The sequence below is a fragment of the Haemaphysalis longicornis genome, unplaced genomic scaffold (genome assembly GCF_048455015.1).
Source record: "Haemaphysalis longicornis isolate Haplotype H1 unplaced genomic scaffold, Haemaphysalis longicornis Haplotype H1 scaffold_6, whole genome shotgun sequence".
In the NCBI taxonomy this organism is placed as follows: Eukaryota; Metazoa; Arthropoda; class Arachnida; order Ixodida; family Ixodidae; genus Haemaphysalis; species Haemaphysalis longicornis.
The window spans coordinates 83243714-83269918 of NW_027526407.1; the positions used below are offsets into that span (position 1 = coordinate 83243714).

General features: G+C 48.7%; 1 protein-coding gene across 2 annotated transcripts; it reads left to right on the top strand.

The window, feature by feature from the left end:
• Positions 1 to 322: 322 nt before the first annotated feature.
• On the top strand, positions 323 to 25678 carry LOC144143590 (ryncolin-4-like). Of its 2 annotated transcripts, none has more exons than XM_077675401.1 (6): positions 323 to 522; positions 3220 to 3368; positions 3671 to 3813; positions 7028 to 7133; positions 16127 to 16291; positions 25027 to 25678. In XM_077675401.1, the coding sequence occupies exons 2-6, from the start codon at positions 3254 to 3256 to the stop codon at positions 25299 to 25301; spliced, it is 804 nt and encodes a 267-aa protein (XP_077531527.1). In that variant the 5' UTR covers positions 323 to 522; positions 3220 to 3253; the 3' UTR covers positions 25302 to 25678. The 2 variants fall into 2 exon arrangements, with proteins under 2 accessions (XP_077531527.1, XP_077531526.1); XM_077675400.1 differs by having other exon boundaries at positions 324 to 522; positions 3216 to 3368.
• Positions 25679 to 26205: the final 527 nt, after the last annotated feature.

Below are 26205 nucleotides of genomic sequence, written 5' to 3' on the forward strand. Positions count from 1 at the left end.
ACTCGCTTACTCGCTAAGTCGCTTACTCGCTTGCCCAAAGTGGGCAGGGGATATTTTGCGTATAAAGAAGGCAAAATATAGCATTCCAAATTTTTCTAAAATGAACCTTACTAACAATATTCTTCACTGATTGCCATCATCATGGTGGGAAAACACATTTCCCCAGAGCACCATCCGAGAAAGCCGCGCCACTGTGACTCCCGCTTTCAGCACTTGAACGGCCATTGCATCCGTCAGCAGATATTCGAAGCGAGCGGAAGCCTTTGATGTCTGTGACAAGAAGGTGCAGACATGCTTATCTCTGTAGCCGGCGATATCAAATTGAACTCAGAGGTCACAAACGACAACGAGTGGCTCAGTTTTCTTCTTCTGAGCTATAAAACCTCAGAGCCGCCATTACTCATAGCCGAAGTGGACGGAAATCCTATTCCTAGCGTGGGATCAAAATTCCGTATTTAGCAGGTTACACCAGGAGCCGAACTTTAGCTACCACCAGCAACCAAGCTCATCGGTCACTTGCAGGTGAGCGCACAGTATTGATTCTGTTTCTTATTCACTCCTTCTGCTCCGAGTATCCTGTATGAATTACAAAGTCGCACGACAGTGAATGCCAAAGAACTCAAAACAAAAAGTATAAGAAATCCCTTACATTACGGGGGATTCTCACTGAGTGAAAAGATGCAGCTCGAGCTGCAGTTTTCATTGTTGTCAAAGCACAAAAAAAACTAGATGGCTGCTGCAGCAAAGTGAACCATGAAAGCTCGAACAAAAAAAATCTTGCTCAAACTTTGCTTACGGCAGTTCGCTTACAATAACATTTGCGGTATCCAAACATTACGCTTTATTATAAAAAGTTCTATACGTATAAACCAAGCCGCTGTTTCAATGACTTCTTGCGGGAACACGAGTGCGTGTGGAAGAAAAAAACAGGGAATAATTTCAGTCTACACAATGCCAAAATGAGTTCACTCCCATCTTTGAGCAGAAACTTGTGATACGAAAGTTCAATCAAGAGTGGGCCCAGAAATCTTCGAAGCCCACTTGGTCTACAAGAGAAAGAATTCCTCTAACGGCATAACATCAAATGACTTGCTACGTACAGATCGGGTATAAATATCTTTATTCGGGAATGTCATCTACGCTCGTCCAACCAGTGTTAATATGAGTGAATTTTGTATATGTTTTCTTCTTTCAATTTTAATATATATAATTTAGTAGCCTGTTTTTTTTTTCTGTGCCTACTAGCCGTCGCTATCAATCGTGCTCATCAAACGTCCGCGGACATGCGTAATTGCTGCCAACCGGAACCTACGACTGAGGCAGGAAGATGAGAACGCCCGCCTATGTCAAGAATACGTAAAGAACCAAATAAATTGTGGAATCGAGGTCTCATCACACGGCCGATACCAAAGAACTGATATGTTCATTCAGCATGCACTTCGTCCGTGCCTGTCGATATTAGAATGGTCAGGAAACAGCCACAAGCACTGTTCGCCACCGACGCTTTCACGCCAAAGCGGCTCTCCAGTGTGAATGATGCCGCTTCTAATCTTACCGGGCTGAAAAAGGGACAAATATTTTGCGCAGCATGTTAAACTTTAGACAAGTCCTTTAATATTAGCATAAACGAAGAGAAATATATCCTAGTAAAATACAAAAATAGGCACCTAATTACTGTAATTTCTAAATGCTTTTCAAACATTTTCCGACTCGGTCACCCATGCAAGGTTGTTGGGAACGTGATTCATGGCTCCCACAGCTCAAATTAAAAATCACACGAACAATAGGTAACGACATCAGTTAAGCGAACACTCACACAAGAATCCACTGCACGGACTTTCTGAGAAGTTGCACAGGCGTTCTCACAATCGCCAAAATGCAGTATTTCATAATGTAATTGGATACGTTGTTCAGGGTTTAACCAGCGGAACAGCAGGAAAGAGTGAAGAAGCGATAAGACGTTGGAGCTGTACTCGTGGAGAAGAAAGTGGCGAAACAATCAACTAGAACACCGACATGAATACTATTATTAAACCAATAGAAACATCACTACAGGCTGAATACCTAAGCGTTTCGGGAAGATTCTGGCATGCAAAATGACTACCCGATTACATCGAACCCCGCGCGAGAACGTCTGAAAAGAAGCGAGGCAGCTGACCAATCAGCACGTGAATTCGTATAGCGTTCTCCTTGCGAACACGATTACAACCCTGCCATTCCAGAAATCCGTGAAGAACGTCTTATCTTCAGTGCATGCCAACATTGATTATTGATTGTAGGGTTTAATGCGCCGACGCAACGCAGGCGATGAGTCGAGCCATTATGTAGGGCTCCGGATACGTACCATACGTACTTCAGGCACTGTAAATTTTGGCTATTGTGAGAACGCCTGCGCAACTTCTCAGTAAGCCCGTGCAGTGGATTCTTGGTTGAGTGTTCGCTGAACTGATGTCGTTACCTATTGTTCGTGTGATTTTTAATTTGAGCTGTTGGATCCATGAATCACTTGCCGAACAACCTTGCAGGGGTGACCGAGTCGAAAAATGTTTGAAAAGCATTTAGAAATTTGAGTAATTAGCTGCCTATTTTTGTATTTTACTGGGATATATTTCTCTTCGTTTATGCTAATATTAAAGGATCTGTCTAAATTTTAACATGCTGCGCAAACTTTTTGTCCCTTTTTCAGCCCGGTGCTATGCAGGCGCATCATTTCCGCTGGACGGAAATACATTATAGCAAAAAGCGAATGCGCGCTTCTCTCGCATTCTCATGGTTCTACGTACAAATTTCGAAATAAATTATTTCTTTTTCTATTCCTGAGCCGACGGCCATTCTTCGTGCCGTATGTGGGCTAAGCGTGCCAGGTTGTCACGCTATCATTTTAAATAAAGCATTCGTTATAGTTAAAGCTATACTAAGAAGTGCACGTGGTGAGATTAGTCCATGTAAATAAAAATTACGAACTATGGGATGATATCAGTTAGGGAGTTTCTACGGGTTCTGCTGGAGGGATGTCATTGGCTTGCATGTCAATTTTTTCTTTGCTATGGTAGTTCACTTTCATACCGGTAACTTTTAAGAGATTGTGCTTTGTTAAGCCTCCAGTGTTGCGCACAGCTTTCGATTGCGACCTGCCCTAATTAATGAATGATGCCTGTCACGACGACATGAAAAATAGACAAACCGGCTCGAATTCTGTGATCTCTTTGTTTCAGACAGAAAGCATTTGCCAGCGCCGAAAAAGAAGTCCACCATGGTTCACTCCGTGACCATGTTGCTCACTGCCGCTGCCCTAGCAATTTTCGTGTTTTCCCCCACAACGGTAGAGGGAACACAGTACCTTGCGGGACTCCTGGGTCGACTTCAAAGTAAGCCGTTTTGTCGTCTGATTGGAATTTTATGGTCGGCCGCATTGCAAGCTAGAACCGCTTGAAATATCTAGTATCTAAGGCTGGGTGTGAACAGCGCGCCACTATAGAACTCCTGTATCTCTTCAAGGGAATCAAAATGCGATGCATTCTTTTGCTTTGCCCATAAAAAGCATAATAAAATACATTTCCAGCAACCTTACCAGTGTCGCAATGGAGGCAGGTGTCAAAAATAATTCCATCAGTTATGCGCCCTTTTTCAAGCACAGAGCTGAACTGGTGGATTTATCTGCTTTCTTTAGATGTCCTACGACCCAGACATTGCGGCCACGTGCGTCAAGCTGGTCAAACGGCGGATGACATGTACCTAATATACCACGAGGCGGCAAGAGATAGCGGACAATTTGTTTACTGCGTGATGGAGTCAAACGATGTAGGCTGGACGGTAAGGCCTTTCAGCGTTTACCACCATTACCACCGATTACGTCAGTTCAACTGACCCAAAATCCTGGTCAAAATGGGCGGAACTCTTGAGCTTGGATTTAGCCTTAGTGCCACGGATTGGTGCGTCCTGACGTCAGCCGAGAAAAAGGGGAAAAGGGGGCGGACCCAACCTGGTTATTTATTCTCGTGCGCGCAGGAGCGCAGAGCCCTGTTCACTCAATCAAACGCCATGTAAATATCTGTACATGAAGTTTCTTTCTTCGCCCTACTCCGCTCCATGTTTCCCCAAACTCCGGATCAACGAACGCTATCACCGGTCACGCTACCAGATCCGCAACAATGGGCAGATGACATCAAGAAGGTTGCGGGGATACATTGGACGCAGTTAGCACAGCATCGGGATCATTGCATATCCATGGGAGAGGCCTTTGCCCTGCAATGGGTGCAGATAGGATGCTGAGGATGAGGATGATGAGAATAATAATGATGACCATGTCTTCATGACTTAGGAAGAGTCATCACCGCAGATGCAGCCAGCCCTGCTAGGGGCCCGCCGTTCCGAATCACCGGGTCGCCGAGATGTCTGTGTTTGGGCAGCGCCACGATGATCAGCTGCCCATCCCTAAGTTGGAGACCCTTTTCAGTACCCGCCACGTCTTCGAAGGCGGGCGGCCACCTTCCCTTTAAGTCATCCGAGCATGCTAGGCAGTCCCACGGAATGTGCTGGAGCCTTGCTACGGCTGTGCGACACACCCGACAAGTGGCTTCACGGTATTCCTCCGGGTACATCTTGGTCTTTAGGTAGGGGCTCGGAACCGTCTTCGTTTGTAGTTGCGCCTAGGCGACCACCTTCTCCCTGCTCAATCCTTTGCAAGGTGGCGAAAGTGTGGGTCTGAAGAGTTGATAGGCCTGAGTAATGTCTTTATAAGTAGTCATCCGGTCTTGTGTGCTGTGCCACAAATTCTCTCCAAAACTGGTCGGCGTGGTTACTGAGTTTGCCCGCAAGAGCGTGGGCGGTTACATTGCGGTTTCCAGCACTTCCCTAAACAGTCCCTGCATGTGCCGGAAATCACTTGGTTCTTGTCATTGTCATGAGGCTTCGTTGCCTTCTCGGTTGTCTGTACGTTGCGTTTGGAAACTCTGCGTCTTAAGAAGTTTTTGACAGCTTGCCCGCAATCACTCAGGCCCATTGTGCAGCCGGAATCTTTGCCGACCAGCACGACGATCGCCACCTCCTGTGATTCCTATGGTCTACCCCTCGTTCCGCTGGTCACCGCTTGGAGGTTGCCATCGGCGTCGTCCACCATCCCCCGTTCGTCCTGGTATTCTGCTGCATCGACGTGGCAGGCTCCGGAATCCGCGGTGTGACCTTCCGCCAGTGCTTTGGTTCAATGTTTACCGCCTGCCTTCGTTGTATTCGGGGGCATTTTGCTCTAGACTGCATTCACCTGGATTTTGTTCCGTGATGTCGTCTCGTTGCGCGTCTTGGCACTCTGCTTCCCGTGGTAGTTTCAGCCCAGCTTACTCAGGATTCTTCTGCCAGCTTAGTTTATGATCGACCCCTCTAGCTGCGGCACCCGCTGGGCCTCTATGACTTCGTCCAGGGCGTTGTGTACGCCCAGGCTTAGCAGTCACTCGGTAATCATGGACTCACGTAGTCCGATAGCCGTCTTCTACGCCATTCGTATGATCGATTCCAACTTTTTTTCTCTTTGGTCTTCCACTTGTGAACTGCCACCACGTATGTTATGTGGCTCAAGATGAATGACTGCACGAGTGGTGTGAGGTTTTTTTCTAATGAAGACTCATTTCCTGAGCCGAATGGCGCTGACCGCCTCCCCGATGATCTTCATCACTGTGTCCCCATTCGAGCCCTTCTGGTTAAGAAGCATGCCCAATATTTTAATGTCGGATTTCCTGGGTATCGCAGTGCCGTTCTACATTCAGAGCTTGGTCTTGTCTCGTCCGGTTCTTCGTGGACGCCATTGCCTGTCCTTAAGCTTGTGCAGTAGCCGTTCAGGCTTACTCAGAGAGTATCTCAAGCCAGTGCTCTATAGGATCCCCTCGACCGTCTTCACTGCTGTTTGCCGGATCTCTTCCACATTGGCGTCTCTACCTGCCTCGACCCACTGCGTGATATCGTGGGCTTATATCGTATGCCCAACGTTCTCTACCTCTGCTAGCCTGTGGGCGACCCCGAAAATGAGCAGGGTGAATAGAAGCGGCGACATCTCTGACCTTCGGCTCCCGACCTCCGCGGACTTGGTATCTACTTCTCCAGCGTCAGCATCGGCGTTCGCCATGTTAGGAAGCTCTTGACGTAATTGTGAGATCGTTTGCCAATGTCAATCCGCGATACGTGTTCGAGTATTGCCGAGGGGTTAACATTGCCAAACATTCCTTATAGGTCGAACCCCTCCACAGCCCTTGTGTCTTGGGGTCCCTGTCAATGCTTAGGTGTTTCAATTGCAGTATGGCGTCTTGCGTGCAGAGATTCTGTCAAAACAGAATCAGAGTTTCCCGGTAGAGGTGATTGGCTTCGAGGTAACCTTGCCATCGCGCCATCTGGACGTGCTCGAACACCTCGGGCGGAGAAATGTTTGTCTATTAATCCGGTAAAACTGGCCAATGCCCTTATAGGAAGAGATGTTGTGGCCGCCGCAGTGATGCCCGGGACTCGCTTGGAAACTTCGCCAAGCTGTTCATGGGCGGATGTGTTGCCCGCTACCAAGCATGCACGCCTGCCCAAACGACTTCGCATTGTTTAGTTGGATGGTAACATTGAAGCACACGGGATTTCGTTGGTGGCACCCTCCCTTACAGCAAACGTCGGCACGCAGCTTGAGAAAAAGTGACTAAGACTTTTCTAGCCGAATAAGTGAGAGCTAATGCAATGGTTTGCATAGGGTGGCCGTGCCGTCCAATCACAGTTATCAACGCTTCACGATGGAGATAATACTTGCACGCACTCGGCGTTGCGTCTGCATGCGTAAGCGGGAGTGGACATTATCCACGGGTGTGGGATTTCGCTATATCACGCGGCTTCTATTCCTGATACCATGGCATACAAGGCTGAAGTCGTCAAAAGGATTCCTATAACACGAGCTTTAGGGGAAGGTATCAGAATATATTTTGGGAATCTCTTAAAAATAAAAATATGGATAAAATAGTGTTGTCTTTTGGGAATTCTTCTAAATTGATGTACCATTACACAGGTGATCCAGGAGCGGGGACAAGACAACCGTGGTATTTTCGCCTTCTACAAAAACTGGTCCGAGTACGCTTCTGAGTTCGGCATTCCGACGCGGGAACTCTGGATCGGTAAAAAAACGTTTTCTTATTTACAGCCAGAGCACTGGAAGAATGCAAATAGCAAAATTCGAAGAGTAACGTGAAATCAGGGTCTTCATCTCCCGACAGCTCAAACTCATTCCGAAGAATTCAGCTTTTCGCGCATAAATGGCTCGACGCACGAACAGAGTATATCGAAAAGAAAGCCTTACAATGAAGCAGTTAGTGTAGATATACAAGTAACATTTTCGAATTACGAATTGATGGAAAAGGCGTAAAGACATTTCCCAGCATTGATTATTCGTGGCTTAGAAATATTCCCGCTCTATGATACAATCTAAGAGTTATTTTATTTAACGTACTCATGCATGGTTCATACTCGCGACGTCAAGCTTAACCCGTGCATACTCAGCAAAATGTTCTGACTCACCGTGAGTATGAAGTTAACGTGAATATAGTAGACCCTGGTTGTAGCGTACCATGGCGTTACAAACCTGGACTTTAGTACACCACCATTTCTGGCTGTATTAAACACGACAATCTGTTTGTATACTTAAACCCGAACGTTTTCGTACGTCTGTGTGTTTGTCTCTCTCCCTCCAGTCAGCCTTTCAGCCAAAACTGAAAATAATGTTACAAAACGAGATTTCTATAGGCAAAACCATTCAAAGCTCCTAAAACCGCTGGCATTGGTCATTGATTCCATATACATTTAGCGAAAAGAAACATTCAGGCGCATTTGAAGCAAAAACGTAAACGGCAGTTCTCGTGTTCCTTAAATCAATGATATACGCGGAGTGGGTTTTTACGACAGCAAGCTAAAGAAAGAGGCCACGGCATAAAAAAATGACGAATTACCCATGGCGCAGAGAGTCTGCAGCACGTGCAAGATGAGAACAAAAGCAAAAAAAAACAGAACTCCCGCTCGTGCTTTTCCAGGCCGAACGAGAAACAAAAAACAACAAAGATACGTGCTGTTCCAGGAAAAGGTGCACGAGGACTGCGAAGGCGAAAAATTGAAGTGAATTGGACAGACCTCCATTCGATGTATCCCGACAGGAGCGATAGAGGGAGGGAAACGGCGTGAGGGGTAGTAGGTGAGCAACAAAGGGGAAGGGCAGAAGAGACGACAGATGAGTGTCGTCTTTCGACGGCATTTGCAGTGACGCAACCAAAAAAGTTAGAGCAGTTACAATCAACATGAAACCTGCTAAGCTGTTAACTGCAATCAGTGATTTGTATGCAGGGATGGGGTGCTTCTCTTCTCTAGTTTCAGTATCAGCTTGATGCTGATATGGCAAGTGATCATGAGAGGCTGCCGCAGCCCCTGGCAACGCGTACAAAAAAGGAGTGGATTGAATGTTTATTATCTTTTGTGCAATAAATTGTCATTTCACGATTACTTTACATTTGATGTTATTGTATACTGATTTGCGGCCTAGCAACGACAACCTCTGTGGCTACTTCCTAGCGAACTGATCACCCCAACACTTTCAACCTGAGCAACCATTGTCTCCGTGAAGCAAAGAAATTCACATAATGTTTGTAATGCGAGGGACCCAGTTTGATGCCGACCAAATCAAGCGGTGATCTTTCGAATCCTCTGTGGGCAACGCAATTGCTTGCTTCACTGCAAATGTCGTCCAATGAGCAGAGCGGTGGGCCCCCATTGGCACGTAACCCATTCTCTGTACTTCGCTACCATCCTTCACGCTGTTCCCGTCACTGGCTCACTCCTTACTTAATGAATTCAAGGAAATTCAAGGAAATTCAAGGAAATTCAATTTTCTCGCTTTCTCGGTGCTCGCTCTCTTTCTTCTGGGACTGGTTGAACCCTCTTCTATAGCTTTTGTTTCTTTTTCTGCCTCAAACAGCACCAGCGGGAGTTCTGATCTTTTTGTGCTTGCCTTTATCTCGCACGTACGTTTCTGCGCCATTATTCCGGAGCGGATTTCAGAATAACTACAAGCCGAAAATGTGTTTTGACGGGTCTCGTAAGCCGCAGGAACCGAGGAATTACCTGGTTGGTCTTGCAGGTCAGGGTAAAGCGCAAGTGCGTCAAAAATGCTGCCAGTCAGCTCGAACTGCTTATGAATTTGCTAGTTTTGAACGCCATCTGTACTCGTGGGAGAGAAGGTCTATGTTTTTGTGTTTAAACCCATCTTGGAAGGTGCCTGGATTGCCAATCTCTACACTCTATCAGCCACAAACAGTCCGTTGTCACGACGTTGATGAATCGTGCTAGACGAACCTGCTCCGATAAAGTTGCCCTTTAGGAGGAATTGCTATGAAAAAGATCTCATGAACGGCTACCTACGCACATTCATGAGAAGCACGCAGAAAAGAATGGCGACAGAGCGGCCTCTTTTCGATGAAGGTGTAACCTGTTAGTGCAGAGAGAAGCCAAAAAGTGATGTTGTTCCGTACGTACCCAGGACCAGTGAGGCGCTGGCACATGGTTTCCACAAACAACGTCCAACTTGCGCACGCACCTACAAGCACGTTGCGTGGTGAGCCGGTTAAAGACCAGCTGCCAGTTGCGAATTTCTCGGTGTCCTTTAGTGGAACAATTGCGCGGACCGATCAGCAGTACACATAAGTGAACCTGATAAATTTTGCAAATGCTTGAAGCAACACCGGTGCGATGTCCAAAAGGAAAACGCCATGTCCTGCGCTATCGCGGAACACGTGCAAACGACTGGACACGAGATGAAGTGGGATAAAGCCGAGATACTGACAATGGAGCGCAACCCATCGGCCCGCCTTAATATGGAAAGTTTATACATACAGACAACGTCGCACACGATGAACAGAGATGTCGGGTGCATACATCCAGGCTACGCCAAATCTATCAGAAGTACACTTGCTGCTATTAGGTCGGCGGCTGCAACTAATAGCTCTTATTGCGGGCACGCAAGCCGTAGCACTCCGGAAACGTCATTTGTATTGGCTTGGTCACAGACCTGTTATTCATTATCTGTATTAGTATGCCACCTGACCAGACGTTATGCCGCCCAACCATCGACATCATCAACCTACGCCATCATTGCGGTCAAAATTACCGTCACTAGACTCCGTCGAACCATAAGCACCTCCGGCTGATGAAGTCGACAGCATGAGGGAATCCCGTCTGGCCGAGAGGGTACATTCGGGACAAAAAAATACACCGACCGAAACGTCAGTACGTTTTGTTTGGACTGGTCGGTGTCTCTTTTTTGTTCCGAATGTACCCTCCCGGCCAGGCGGGCTTCCGTCAGGCTGTCGACTTCATTACCATGCGTCAGGAGTATCGCCAGTAATGCACCACCCAGATCCAGAAATACCTTAACCTCAACTGTCGTATTGCCTCCTTTAAATGCCACGTGATGTTCAACATAATGTCCAAAGCCCGCAACTTAGTTCCCCGCTCTTTGCGTTTCAACAGGCCTGTGTGTACGCCTTTCGGTCACAGCGTGGTTGGCAAGGCGAAAAGGCTGCTACTGCAAGCCAGGATCCTGGACGGCAAACAGAAAATTCGCGCACTGGAGAACGATGCCTGCTTTGCCCGTCGCCGCCTGGAATACCAATGCCCCATCGAGTTCCCCAGCATTCAAATGCACACTACTCAGAACACGCAACACCAACGCCTGAGATGCGAGCTCGTGCGTGACTATAAGCTGGCCAACCTTCTCGCTGAGCAGTCGTTCAAAACGAGGGCGCCTTATAAAGCCATTGTGCGTAACTGTTCGTCATACAAGCCACGCCAAAACGAGGACAGTGTTCTCCACGTAGGATTGAATTTCAATCTAGGACCTGCAGCGGACAAAAAAAAACTAGTATGGGCGGTGGAGAATGCTATCAGGCATGTCGAAAACACTCGTCCCGGAGAGGCCGGCACCCGAGTGGTTGGCGTACTTAACGCTGCTCAGCGCGGACCTGCCCGCTCAGCGTTGACACGTGTGGAATGTTAATCAATCAAGAGTCTTTGTGAAAGCGACGACATCGCGATCCCGCCAGCCGACAAAGGCAATGATATCGTTCTTCTTGATAGGGCCGACTACGAGAAGATGCCTCTTCTTCTTGATGAGAGTGACACGTTTATCCGCCTCATGAAGGATCCGACGCTTAAGGTGGAAAGAGAATTCCCATAGCTGCTGTCCGACGTATTTCTCACCGTTTCTCCTAACCACAAAGTACTCTACTACAAGCTACTCAGCCACAATGGATCCGCACGTGCACTTTATGGACTGTCAAAAATTCACACGCCAGACATCCCAATGCGCCCAATTGTTGATTATACACGTTCCCCCCTGCACAGCCTGTCGAAGTTCCTGCACCAAGTTCTGGCTCCACTCGTCGGTCAAGGCACCACTCACGTTCGTAATTCTTTCCATTTTGTCGAGAATACTCGCAACACCGCGATCGAGGAAGACGACTTGTTGGTGTCATTCGACGTGAAGTCCCTGTTCACGAGCGTCCCGATTGACCTGGCTGTCAATGTATACACCGCTGCTCTCGAGGCTGATGAGACGTTGCCCTAGAGATCCCCTATCGATGTAGCAGACCTAGGCAGGCTTCGGGATTTTCGCCTTAACAATACGTACTTCGTTTTGATGAGCCATTTCTACAAGCAAAGGCAGGGGACTCCGACGGGTGGCGCTATTTCGGTCACGGCGACGAACGTGACCATGGAAGCGATGGAAGCACGGGCTCTAGCTTCCTTTGCCCCTCACCCGAAAGTGTTCCTCCGCAATGTCGACGCTTGTTTTTGCGTCATTCAGAAAGACGCGGCGACAAGCTTGCTGGCCAACCTCAACAGTATGAAACGTGCCATTCAGTTCACGTTGGAAGAGAAGGCCAATGGCAAACTTCCGTTCCTGGATGTTCTCGTGTCTCGGCAGGGCCAGAGGCTACGTTTCCGCGTGTACCGTAAGGATACACACACAGGCCGCTATCTGAACTTCAGCTCCATGCACCCCGCTTTCCACAAAAGGGCTGTTGTTAGCACGCTACTGCAGCGCGCTAAAAGATTCTGCTCGAAGCCCGAGGATGCGGTGGTTGACACGGCAAAAATACGGGACGACCTGGCAAGCTGCGGTTACCCGAGGCGCTTTATTAGCGCAACAGACCGCCAACTGACAAGACGGGAACAAATGAACACGCCCCTTCCCCCGATGACCAGAGCCACTGTACCATACACTCCATGGACAAGCGAATGTTTGGCACGTGTCCTAAAGGAATATCAAGTGCCGGTGGCGCACGTTCCAGCCAAAAAAATATGCGCCATGAGCTCGTCAGAGCCAAAAATCGCTTGCCCAAGGAGTGTTTCCCCGGTGTGGTATACGAGATACCTTGCGCAGACTGCAGTGATGCTTATATCGGGGAATCAGGGAATGACAAGAATCGTCCGCAGCAACGCCCGTGACGTAAAGAATATGAGCGTCCGCAATAATGCTTTAGCCGGACATGCCTTCGTGAATGACCACAAGATTGATTGGGGCAACGCAAGAATCATGGCAACAGGAAAACTGACAGCATCCCGGCTTCATCTGGAATCCCTAATTATTCAGGCCACATCTAACACAGTCAATCGTAACGACTGAAATCTAAACGCGATCTACGTGCACTCTGTGCTGCGATTACTCAACCCCACTTAAACGACCCACTTCTGGTGATGCATTCATTGTAAACAAGGTTTCCGGGCTGGAAATTGAAACGTCAGTACGTTTTGTTTGGACTGGTCGCCGTCTCTTTTTTGTTCCGAACCTCCCACAGATTGGAAGCATTTTCGACGCACTTGCGCTTGAACCTGGCCTGTAAGACCAACCAGGTATTTTCTCGATCCCTGCGGCTCAAGATAACCGCCAGAACACGTTTTTAGGTTCAAGTTTTTGCTAACGCTGAGCGCCACGCCCTTCAAGCAAGCATTTAAGAGTGCATGCTAACCGAAAAGCGCCTGGTAAAAAACACGGGCGGTGACTAACAACTGCTTATTATTTGGTAAGAGAGAATGTGTATATGAAAACAGTAATGCATGGTTGCCTGAAGGCATGAGCAGTACCACAAGCGTGAAGACAGACTGAATAAAGCTAAGAAACTGCCACGAAATAGACGTAACATGTACACTACGATTCCCGGCTCGTCCTATATCGACAAATATTCCATTTCTCTTTCGTGCAAGGCAACGGGTGGTCTGGGCATGAAGGATATTCCTCTGCTACGTATGAAGAACGCCTCCTATATCTTACGTGTGCGTTTGTCTCTGTAACTCTTTAAGATACTGCAGGCTGCGGAATTGGGCCTACACTTGCTGCTGTTCGCATACCGAATGATCATCCTGTATAATCATTCCGTCCGTTAACCTGCTGAAAAAAAAATTAAATATTTGTCGAGATAGGCCGATCCCGCCTTTGAAGTGTAGGATACGTACATTTTAGTTTTATTTGCTCGAGCTTTCTTAGCTCTGACTGGTCTCTTTTCAGGCGTGTCGCACTGGTCATGCGGATGATATGACCGTGTAAATATTTCTGTCCGATACGTAGTCCTTCTTTCTACATAATAAACAGTTGTTAGTCAGCACCTTGCCTGTTACTCTTCACTTTGCTCCATCGCAACTTACTTCAGTTTATGCACGCATTTATGCAACTTGAGAGCTAGCACGCCCTCATGCCCTCCTCCTACCTTTTAACAGATACAGACACGGCACACTGCCTCAGCTGTGGGCTCCCCTGTATGTCATTCAGTTAACTTGTGTGGCTTTGAAAATATGCCAATACAATTAAATGAACACTAACAACTTGCACCCTTCCCTGTTCTTATAACCTCGTTCTATGTTATAGTTCAGAACAATATTTAACAATTTCCTCGGTATTAATGGTTGAGAGTACATATTGCACCGATCTTTCTCCCTTGACTCTATTCCCTTAGTTTTCAAAACAGCGCTAGGACAGGACACAGGGAGGACAGGACAGGACACGCTAGGACAGGACACAGAGAGGGCGACATGAGACTGGGCGCTCAGTCTCGTTTCGCCCTCTCTGTGTCCTGTCCTAGCGCTCTTTTCAAAATAAGTACGTACCAACAAGCCCGTATTAATACAGACTCTATTCCCTTTCACAAGACAGAGACACCCCATGTGTCTAACTCGTATGTGCCTTCCTTTATTGCGTCCTATTTAGAAGTATACAACCACGCTAAGAATGAAATTTCACAATAAATATTTATCCACTGATACCAAGCATCTCCAAATGACACAGAATCATCGCCATCATGCTGTCACAGGTAAATTCATGGCATGTGCGGCTCACCTGAGACTCGTTTAAATGTTCGCATAAAGCGCCAAGTTTCTGTCCTGCAACGCGTCTCCGGGAGCAGGACCATGAATTAATACCTATTTTTAAATACGTTTAAATACGTAAGTGTGCAGCGAGATTTCGCTAATCGCCAGTTGGGAGAGCTTTCAAAACGAACCTACCTTTGTAAGCCTGAGGACTTTACAGTCTTCTTGTTATTCTGCTTTCTAGTATTAGCCTCGCCATTGTATTCAAGGCCCTTGTATTCCCCCATCTTCTGTAGGACGCTCTTTTTCTGAGCACGAAAAGAGTTTTTTTTTTTTCGATGTATCTTTAACAATTATAGCCACCGCCGTGGACAGGTTCTGTACAGGTGCTGAGAGCTGAGGGCCGAGAATTGGAGTTGGTTACTCATACGAAGTGGTGGCCAACTACAACACCAGGGGGGCCAAATTCTTCTCTTGTGAGGGAGCGCTATTTATGTCCCTGAGAGTCCTCATAGCATGGTTGAGCCTTTCTAGTTTATCCCCTTAGGTATCGGGGATGATGGTTAGTTTCGGAGCAGGCCGCACTCTATACCTGCATAACCTCAGAATAGACAGCCATACGAAAACAGCCAAGAGAGCGAGAGGCGTTTCTCGCCGGCGACGTTGCCCCACACGCCTGCACACATATTAAGCCAGCGTTTGTAGGTTTTTATTTTGCACACGCGGTTCTTAAAAAGTAAGCTGACACGCTGGCTTACTAATGAGGTCCACTGACGTCTGGACATTGGAAAGCTAAGCCACTGCCATGCTCTTGAGTATAGCTACGAAAAAGGCTAGTTTAACGCATAGCTGGCCAAAGAGAAGCTGAGCGTCTCACTTGACGCTCAGCTGGCTAGCTTTAAACTCACCTCCAGCACCTCCATCCAAACGCGAGCGCCATGAATGAAAGCTTCTGGAACGTACGGTGACTGTTTGCTTACATTTCTCCTTTTCACTGCAACTTTACCGAAAATGCGCCTTGCAAGCTGATTTAGCTTGCCGAACTGTAGGAACAGGAAAGTGATAACGCGAGTATGGCGTTTAGGCGTCCACCCCGTCGCATTTGTCACGGTTTCTATATACTGACTTTTACTCTACGTGTGAGCTTTCAGAGCACCATTCCTGCATCATTCTTTGACAAGGATGCCCTTAATTACTGGGCAAGAAAATCTGATCCGCATATCTCACAAGGCGACAATGTGGTCGGTTTCCTCGATTTATTTAGTACTCTGTATCAAGCTTCGTAACTACTCCCTCTGAACATGCAAGCTTTAAAATGTTTTCGTGTGATGTAGTCTATATTCCAGAGTTCTCTATTAACTCACGAATATTCATGAGAGAATTATGGTACAAAGATGGTAGTTCCTTAAATTGTCCTTAAGCCCGGACAATCTTGTTTCATAGAAATGTCGAATAATGTGGAGCTCGTAGTAACAAACTCGTTCTAGTTATGTTATACAGATTTCTTTTGTTAGACTAGTCAAACGATTCGTACCTGCGGTTTTATGACATGACGGATTTGTTATATGCTTGCCGTCCACACTGCACCCATTGGAGACTTTTCACATTCCATATGCTTACCGCTGATCTCTCAAGGCCATATAACTTACAAGCGTGCAAAGCAACCAATTTCGCTTCGTAGAGTAGTTCACCAAAACGGACCACATAAGTTCACGTTGATCTCAATCGAAAAGGTTAGTCAATTTGTCTTCTCATTTTTCCGCAGGAAATCGTGCTATACACGCGCTTACATCCGGTGAAGAACCAATGACCCTCCGCGTGGTATTGTCCAACTCTACGCATAATGTGACAATCGACTACGGACGGTTCAAGATATCATCAGAAGATGATAATTTCAGACTCAGTGTTGACGACTACAAGGGACCAGAGGGTACGTTATTTTGAAGAGCATGACACCTAGCATCGCCAAGCACTATTTCGCTTACGTTTACAGTTCACATGCTTCCCTTCTGCATTTTGCTTGTGTTCCTGACTTTTAGGCGTACATTTTCTGGTGCGTTCTGTCATCGTCACAGCTGAATGGTGATAACAACGCCTACTGTGGTGCTTCATCAGACAACATATTTGTTGCCGCAAGAAAACCGGATTTGGAAGCGGGGTAAAAAGAAATGGAACGAATATCTTAAACTAAGACTAATTTAAATGCTCTACCGTTCTAGGAACTCCTGGGCGTGCGCTCTCACTCGTAATAATATTTATTCCGAGAGGCAGTTTAAGGGTTTACCTAGTTTAATAAGCCGTTCCCTCTGGACGTTTCCAACAACGGAACTTGGTATAATGAGTGCGAAGAGATGATAACAACAATGAGAGGAAGGTTATTATTGACTGGAAATCCTACACTGTGCTGTCCAGAATGATTATGCTAATGAAAGATTGTTTACAAAGGCGTATGCGTTCGAAAGCGCGTATATATATTGTGAGCTTTGTTTGAGGTTATAGCTTGTCTACCACCATAGGTACCAATTGCTCACTATCATCACCACCAGCTTGATGTGATCACTTCTTCATTTCCTGTACATACTCATCATCATCGACGAGCCCACTTCTTCGGAGATCATCATCAGTGCTGGGGTTTGATCGCCATCTTGCGTTCTCGTCGACTCGCCTCCGAATAAAGGAGCTGGTCGCCTGCTATCTACGGCCTCAGAAGTGGTGGAGCTGCAACTTGATCCCGACCTGTACCTCTCCTTCGACACCCCTAGAGCTCCGTTCCGGTCGCCGCTTGCCCTCGGGACCAATGCCCATGTCGCAAGATACTCCCAGTGGCGCTGTCTCCGCGCCCCTGCAGTGCATCGTGATCAGCCCCCAGCGCGACCCGCCCCATTTCTATGGTCTTCGGGGAGAAGACGTGGAGGAGTGGCTGAACAGTTACACCAGCGTCAGCCAGTTCAATAAGTGGGATGATCTCAACAAACTGTTGAACGTTGGCTTCTCTCTTAAGCAAGTCGCTGAGACATGGTATTTAAACCACCGACACGACTTTACCGACTGGGCTGGCTTCACTACGGAGCTGCGAAAGATTTTTGGCTCCACTAAAGCTCGGAGCGACAACGCAAAGAGGATACTGGATGTCCGCATGCAGCAAGCTAACGAGACCTATACCTCGTACATCGAAGATGTTTTAGCACTGTGCCGCCGCGTCGACAAAGATATGCAGGAGTCCAACCGTGCCCGTCACATTCTGAAGGGGATCGGCGAGTTCGCGTTCAACGCACTTGTCCTTCAGAACCTGGACACTGTATCAGACGTAAGCTCTACCTGTCAGCGTCTCGACGAACGTCAGTCGATCCGCCTTCCACGGGACATGGCGTCTACTCATCATCTTGGAGACGAACACCTTCGTGCGATGATTCGTGCTATAGTTCGCGAGGAAATGTATGGTGACGTCTCTCGCTGCACACATGGTGTCCCCTCAACGTCTTCTGCTCCTGGCCTTCGCGAGATGGTTAAAGAGGAGCTTGCCGCCATGCTGGTGCTATTGCCTCCTGTTCATCCTGTGGCTCCTTCAACGCCGTCTTACTCTGAGGTCGCTGGACGGACACCCCTGCCGCTGTCCCCACTCACGGCTCAGCCGTCATCTGGCTATGTGGCGGCCATGCCTCGTGTGCCGAGCTCGCCGCCCTACTTTCCGGCCCGCCAGGATGCCGCCATCAACCGCCCCGTGTGCTACTATTGCGGCATTCGAGGTCACGTCTCCAGGTTTTGTCGACGTCGCCAACGGGATGAACGACGTGGCTACGCCGCCTATGAACGCGAACACCTGGCACCGAATTACTACGGCTACCGGCCGCGTGCGTACCTGTCGCCTTCCCGCCGCTCCCCGTCTCCGCCTCAGTCTAGTGACGTTCCCCGCAGCTCCCGTGGACAACGACCCCGCTCGCCTTCACCAGGTCGCCGCTCGGTATCGCCTCTTCGCCCTGCGTCTTACGTCTCCGACCACCGCCCGGAAAACAAGTAATGCAGTTTTGGGAGGGAAAACTGCATCTCCTGCGAATCTTACACGTCCTCCAGAGCGTCCGTCGAACTTGCTGTCTGTTTTAGTGGAAGGTGTTCGCATCGATGCCCTCATTGACACTGGTGCTAGTGTTTCAGCCATAAGCGCGGAATTGTGTGCACGCTTACGCAAGGTACGAACACCATACAACGGACCTTCTTTACAAGGAGCCAACAGCAGTGTGATTAGGCCCTCCGGACAATGCACGGTGCTGGTTTTAGTCGGTGCCCTTCGCCATCATATTCCGTGTGCAGTGTTGTCTCCCTGTGCTTATCATTTGATTTTGGGTTGGGATCATATTCCACCTCCGCCGTCATTTCCTGTCACCAACCCGAAATTGCAATGGCAGATACTGAGCATCACAGCATTTCGGAGGTGCAACCTACTATGCACCTAACAGCCAGTGCCGACTGCGTTTTATATCCAGACCAAGAGACATTACTTTGTGTTCGTTCTGCGCAGATCAGGGACGGTGACGTGATGATAGTTCCATCTCCGCGTTTTATGTCCAAAGGAGTCGTCATCGCAACGTGTATCGTCCGATTCACAGAAGGCTCGGCGACGCTGTTAGCTACCAATGCCACTTCCGAGCCGATTAGGCTCCCTGAAAGCACCAACGTTGCTTCTGTTGTGAATGGAGAAGCCGTGTCCCTTCTTCCCCTCTGCTCGGTTTTCCCTGTTTCACGGCCTTCAAATTCTGGACAATCACTTTCCCGACTGGCGGCCACTATAAGGACAGACCTCACAGAAAGGGAAACACAACTCCTTCTTCAGCTCCTAGAAAAACACAAGAACTCCTTTGACTGCTTTTCCAGCAAACTTGGACAAACATCCGTGGCAGCGCATCGTATTGAGGCGTAAGGAACACAAATCGTTCGTCGCCGCCCGTACCGCGTGTCTTCGTCGGAACGAAAAGTGATTGAAGAAAACGTTGGGGACATGCTTCAACGCAACATTATTCGTCCGTCCTCCAGCCCGTGGTCTTCCCCCGTCGTCCTGGTGAGGAAGAAGGATGGTTCAGTACGTTTTTGTGTCGATTATTGAGCTTTGAATAAGATCACAAGAAAGGATGTCTACCCGATGCCGCGCATAGATGATGCGCTCGACTGTTTGCAAGGCGCTCAATATTTCTCGAGCTTGAATTTGCGATCTGGCTATTGGCAGATCCCCATGCACGAGTCTGACAAACAGAAGACAGCGTTTGCAACGCCAGATGGCTTATACGAATTTAACGTAATGCCTTTTGGTTTGTGCAATGCCCCTGCTACATTTGAGCGCATGATAGACACAGTCTATCGCGGCCTTAAATGGAAGACATGCCTATGTTACCTTGACGATATCGTAATTTTTTCGTCGAGTTTTTCTGAACATCTCCTACGACTTGATGAAGTATTGACTAGTCTGGCTAACGCCAACCTGACTTTGAACACCAAAAAATGTCACTTCGCCCAAAAATCTATCAAGGTTCTCGGTCACGTCGTCAGTAAGGACGGTATCCGGCCCGACCCAGACAAAATTTCCGCAGTCGCCAATTTTCCTCGCCCCCAACAGCAAAAAGCCCTTCGCAGTTTCCTCGGTCTAGCATCATATTTTCGTCGTTTCGTCCGTCGTTTCGTCGTTTCGTCGCCCCTCAACCAGCTACTGCATTCCGGAACCTCCTTCGTCTGGACTGATGACTGCGAAAAAGCTTTTGAAGACCTCAAGCAGGCACTTACTTCTGGACCAGTACTATGTCATTTCGATGACACAAAACCCGCCATACTCCATACCGATGCTTGTAGGCAAGGCATTGGCGCCGTTTTGCTACAGCGAGATGCCCAGTTGCGTGAAAGAGTCGCAGCTTATGCGAGCCACTCTCTGACACAATCGGAACAGAGCTATACAATCACTGAGCAAGAGTGTCTGGCGGTTGTATGGGCTGTACAAAAATTCCGGCCATATCCCTACGGCCGACATATCACGGTCGTTACAGACCATCACGCATTGTGTTGGCTGTCTTCATTAAAGAACCTGTCTGGGCGACTTGGTCGGTGGGTGCTACGCTTGCAAGAATACGACTTTACGGTTACGTACAAGTCCGGAGTCAAGCACCTCGACGCAGACGCGCTTTCACGGTGCCCGCTCACGCAGTCGTCGGACGACTTGGTGTCACCCACCCATGCGCTCCACCTGCCCATTGCACCCATAGATGTCACGTCTGCCGATCTCCGCGATTTGGTTGCCCGTCAACGCGCCGACAGCTACTGCCGAAACATAATCGATCGGCTCAGCGGTTCGACGCAACCACCTAATAGCCGCCTACGTCGGCAACTACGAAATGCCCGGTTCGTTGATGGCGCGCTGTACCGTATCAACCACCACACCGATGGTGCCGGATGGGTTCCAGTTGTGCCTCGTTCCCTTCGTTCAAGCATCTTACAAGCTTTTCATGATGACGCAACCGCTGGCCACCTTGGATTTTACAAGACATACGAGCGCATTCGAGGTCGCTTCTTTTGGCCGGGACTGTCTACTAGTGTAGCCAAATACGTCGCCTCCTGCCCGCCATGTCAACATCGCAAGAGATCTACGTCTCCACCCGCCGGTCTATTGCAGCCGGTTCCATGCCCAGCTACACCGTTTGAAGTGGTCGGTATTGACCTTTACGGTCCATTCCCTATGACGGCCACTGGTGACCGCTGGATCGTCACGGCCGTTAACCATCTAACTCGCTACGCGGAGACGGCTCCACTTCGTTCAGCCAGCGCTGCTGACGTCGCTCACTTTTTCTTGCACAATATCTTACTTCGCCATGGCGCACCTCGCGTCCTCCTAGGTGACCGGAGCAAGAGCTTCCTGCCGCAGGTCCTCTCCGATGTACTTCAAGCTGCTAACACCTCTCACAGGATGACATCGAGTTACCATCCTCAAACTAACGGACTTACGGAACGCTTTCACCGCACTCTTTCCGACATGCTCTCGATGTACATACAGCCTGATCACAGGAATTGGGACACTATCCTACCTTTTGTTACTTTTGCCTTCAACACCGCAGTTCAACTCACCACAGGATACACCCCATTCTACCTTGTGTACGGTCGGCACCCTTCACACACTTTGGATACCTCCTTCTTTACCGCTCCGGTTTCACCTTCTGCATCGTCCCCCGAACAATTCGTTTCTCGCATTGCACATTGCCGCCAGCTTGCTCGCACGCGCACTGAAGCTAGTCAACAGGACCGCAAACAACGCTATGACACTGCTCATCGATCTGTTCACTTCTCCCCTGGTGACGAAGTCTTGATCTGGACACCAGTTCGCGTTCCCGGCCTCTGCGAGAAATTTTTACACCGCTTCCTTGGCCCTCACAAGATTGTCGAGGCGACCTCACCCGTGAATTATCGCGTCACCCCAGTTTGTGAAACTTCGGACCGTCGTTGTCGCGGTACAGAGATTGTACACGTGTCCCGGCTTAAGACCTTCACTCGCCGTGATCCTGCCTAAACCGCGGCCAGGCGGCCGCTTTTCCCAAGAGGGGGCATTAGTGTGAGCTTTCTTTGAGGCTATAGCTTGTCTGCCACCATAGGTAGCAATTGCTCACTATCATCACCACCGGCTTGAGGTGATCACTCCTTCATTTCCTGTACATACTCATCATCATCTACGAGCCCACTTCTTCGGAGATCATCATCAGTGCTGGGGTTTGATCGCCATCTTGCGTTCTCGTCGACTCGCCTCCGAATAAAGGAGCTACGAAGCCACGGTCTGGTCGCCTGCTATCTACGGCCTCACAATATATATATATATATATATATATATATATATATACACGAGAGCATCATCGTCGCAGTCAAGTGGCAACAATACACGGCCGCCGCATCGCCAACGCTTAGAACGCAGAAAAGGCTGCTTCTCGCTTTTGCCCTCGGCCAACACGACAGAGCGGACTTCGTGCTCTGGACTTCGTGGTCTCCCAGTCCTTCGGTCTAGGAATAAATCCTGCTTACAGTTTTTGGCGGCGGTGCGGGGTACTCGTTTCCTTTCCCTCGAGCTCAGCAATCGGACACTTGACCCTCCTACAATGCCTCGCGACGATAACCCGCCGCCTACGACAACCCAATTGTCTGCTCTGGTAGGATCCGTGGGCGGGACCCTCCCGATGGCACCGACAAGCAAGACGTAGAGGGCTGGCTTGCTGTGTTCGAACGGGTGAGCACTCATAACAAGTGGGACAACCGCCTCAAGCTCAATAACGTGGAATTTTCTTTGAGTGGGGTCACGGAGCAATGGTTCCGGAACAATGCAGCCCGTCCTGAAACGTTGCCAGAATTTAAAGCGGACTTCGAAGCAGTATTAGGCATTTCCGCTGTACAAAAATTCCGGTCGGAGCAGCGCCTGCGTGAGCGTTCGGAGCCAAGGGGTGAAAACTTCACTTCGTACATCGAGGACGTCGTAGATCTCTGCAGGAGGATCAACAGTGCCATGCCCGAAACAAACAAGATCAAACACATCCTTAAAGGCACCGAAGACGATGCCTTCCATATGCTCCTCGTGAAAAACCCCCAAACTGTGGCAGAGGTCGTTACCTTTTGCCAGAGTGCCGACGAGCTGCGCAGGCAGCGGGCTCTAACTCGGCGACCCATCGCACAAGATCAGTTTATGTCCAGCTTGACCGCTGACGAAAGCGACGGTACCTTGTTTCAGCGAATCCAGCAGTTTGTGCGCGAGGAAGTGGCTCGTCAGTTGTCCCTAATGCATAACGTTCTGGAGCGTAAATCTCTCAGCGCTGACCTCCATACCATTGTCCAATAACAAGTTGCTCTCTCCCTTCCAGCTGCACTGCATTCAACTCCTGTTGTCGCCCCGTGCCCTATTCCGACAATACGCGGACAGCCCCAGTTACCACAACTATAGGTTATGCCGACGCCATACCCTCCATGCCGACGGCCGCTTGACCGATCTTTGTGGACTCTGTCCCAATACGACCTTATGCTGAAGTCACAGCCAGATACATACATTGGAACCCCGTCGTTCTCTCGCACCGCCTACATGTACGTCCACCGGTATGCCCTGGCCCGCGGCTTACTAACTCTTGGAGGAAGCTTGACAATCGTCCAATTTGATTTGTTTGCAGGGCTAGGGCCATGTGGCCCGCTATTGCAGCCGCAGAATGACAAATGAACGGAACCCTCCCACGGCTTATTCGTACGCCCCATCGCAACTCATTCAGGAAGGCACCGCCTATTCGCCGGTGACATCTATGCCCTTTAAAAACCGTGACTTCGCCAACCGCCGATCTTCATCTCCGCGGCGACGCTCGCTGTCTCCTATGCGTCGTCGTCCTGTACCAACGGAAGTGGAAAACTAGGCGCCGCATTTCCGGAGGCAAGAACTGCATCGTCGTCGATCTGTCCAAGACCTCCTCCCTCTCCAGAAAGCATCATTAGTTTTGCCATAGATGGCACCGAAATCTTAGCCCTTCTCGACACTGGAGCCGCCGTTTTCTGCCATGGACGCCAAACTCTGCCGCCGGTTGAATAAAGTCACGACGCCGCACCTTGGGTTCTTATTACGCACTGCTACGGCTCATCCCATTGATCCACGTGGCATTTGCACTGCCCGTGCCGTTGTTCCAGACGTCATATACGTTATTCAGTTCGTCGTCCTGCCTTCGTGCTCCAAAGATGTAATACAGGGGTGGGACTTCCTTTGGAGCTGTAAACGTGGAGCTGTAATCGACTTTGGCTGTGCCGAAGTAGAGTTCTTCCCGTTCATGGATCCTACCGCTGATGAACCGCCCGCTACTGCCGCCGTAAGAAGTTTCTCGCGGAAGACGTTAGCATTCATTCCCATTCGAGCGTCCTTGCACCTTTATCCTGCCCATCTCCGTCCAATGCGACAGTACTCTTTACGCCTTCTAACCGGTTTCACCAGTGACACAATCTTCAGCTTCCTTCCTCCCTGCTCCCAATCCGTAACAGCCTAGCTACACTTCTCCTTTCTAACTACGGCTCGTGTCCCGGCATCTTGCAACGCGGAGAGTGCGTTGGCCGCGTCGAGACGAGAGCTTCTGTTGTCGCTGGGGATTTGCCGGAAGATTTAACAACCCGTGAATTTAACAACCCTTGAATCTGTAGATTTCTTTCTTGGCGCCGTTGATGGCAAGCTTCGTCGTCCGAACGAGAACAACTTCTCGCACTGTTGCACCCATTGGTGCTTTACTGCTTTCGCTGACGCTCTGCTGTGCACGTCTATTTCTTGACTACTTTTTTGTTTTTGTACCTTGCTCGTAACTAAGTTCAGAGAACCCATTCTGCACGAAACTTTACCCGTACAAGACATTCTGCCGTTGCTAACTACAAAACAATATTGTATAATGAGGTGACGAGCAATTGATGCTGATTTGTTTTGTTTCGGGGATACATACAAGCAGGTCTTCTTGGCCGGAAAATGATGGTAATAAATAAATCGGTGATACCCATCCTCGTCTTTCGTAGGCATCTATGGGTAAGCATTATTTCCTCGAGGGCACTCTAAAAGCCTACATAGGTGGGAACGAGCGTTCTTTGAAACAGCGGTGCGAAAAGATGACTGCACGTGTCTTTTCCTGCTTCCTCTTTTGCCACAAACAGGTTGGGACGCCCTGACAGTCTCAAACGGCCGGCCATTCCAAACTTTCGACCGCGGTGCAAACGAGAATAGCGGACACATGAACTGTGCGGCTCAACGCCGTGGGGCGTGGTGGTACACCAGCAACTGCGAAGGAGCCAACCTTAATGGCGTGAACTTCGACGGTGAACATTTGTACCCAGGCAATGGCATACAGTGGTTTAATCGTACTTTCGATGGGGTGGATTGGAGCAGATACTCGTACAACCACGTCCGCATGATGATTAAACCAGCCTGAGGTCTCCAGTGTCGGCGCCGCCTATAGTTATCTTCCTGGTCACATTTTTTAGGGGTACATCCAGGTGAAGCGCAAACACTGCATTGATTGCGCAAATGCAAATCAACGTATTTGATCGTATGCTAATAAACAATAGCAAGTGTGCCTTGCAAAAGCCGTACGCAGATATCTTCCCCTACACGTGCAACACCGCACGTTTATCATCGCTTGCACCTCAAAGCTCACGTTTTTACTGAATGACACTTGCTCAATAATGGTCATTTTATGCGGAGTGGATGTGATCTGGTCTATGTACGAAGCATTTTTATATTCTTCTTTGTCTCCTGCATGTCAGTACCACTATGAGCGAAGCAATAAACAATCTGTACAAAGCTTTGTATGGCTCCATTCTGGCCTGTTTGGGTGTTTATGTATGATAAAAACCCTTGTTTTATATTCACTCATGGTGGACCGTTATGTATATAAGTCTACGACACCATCCGAACACTGTATTCACTTAGATGACGAGAGCGGCATACTTGGTCCCTCAGCATGTGGAGAGGGTGGCCGAGGGTTCTTGCAGCTGCTTCAGAATGTTCTTTCACAGCGTGTCCTTAAAGGATTGCCACCAAGAAAGTTTGAGCGGTGACATTAGTTTTATCGAGTCAGATTGTTTAGTGCACCATTACAGTTACCTCTACAGCACCTCAGAGTGAAGTGACCAATTTTACAGTGTATTACCGTAGATGACGAAGGAAGCACAAGACACCATGAACGCATTGTCAGCTGTAGTCTAAAGATGCCGTGTCTTCTGTGCGATGTATAATACATTGGCAACGAAACGTTAATTGGGGTAGAGGTGCAGGCCTCATTGAACCAGACGTTAAGAGCGTAAAGTGGTGGCTGATCGAACACAACGATTTGC

Coding starts and splice junctions, on each gene's coding strand:
- LOC144143590 (XM_077675401.1), top strand. CDS start 3,254: ATGGTTCACTCCGTGACCATGTTGCTCACTGCCGCTGCCCTAGCAATT. Junction 3,814..7,027: donor CAAACGATGTAGGCTGGACG/GTAAGGCCTTTC, acceptor ACCATTACACAG/GTGATCCAGGAGCGGGGACA. Junction 16,292..25,026: donor CGACTACAAGGGACCAGAGG/GTACGTTATTTT, acceptor TGCCACAAACAG/GTTGGGACGCCCTGACAGTC.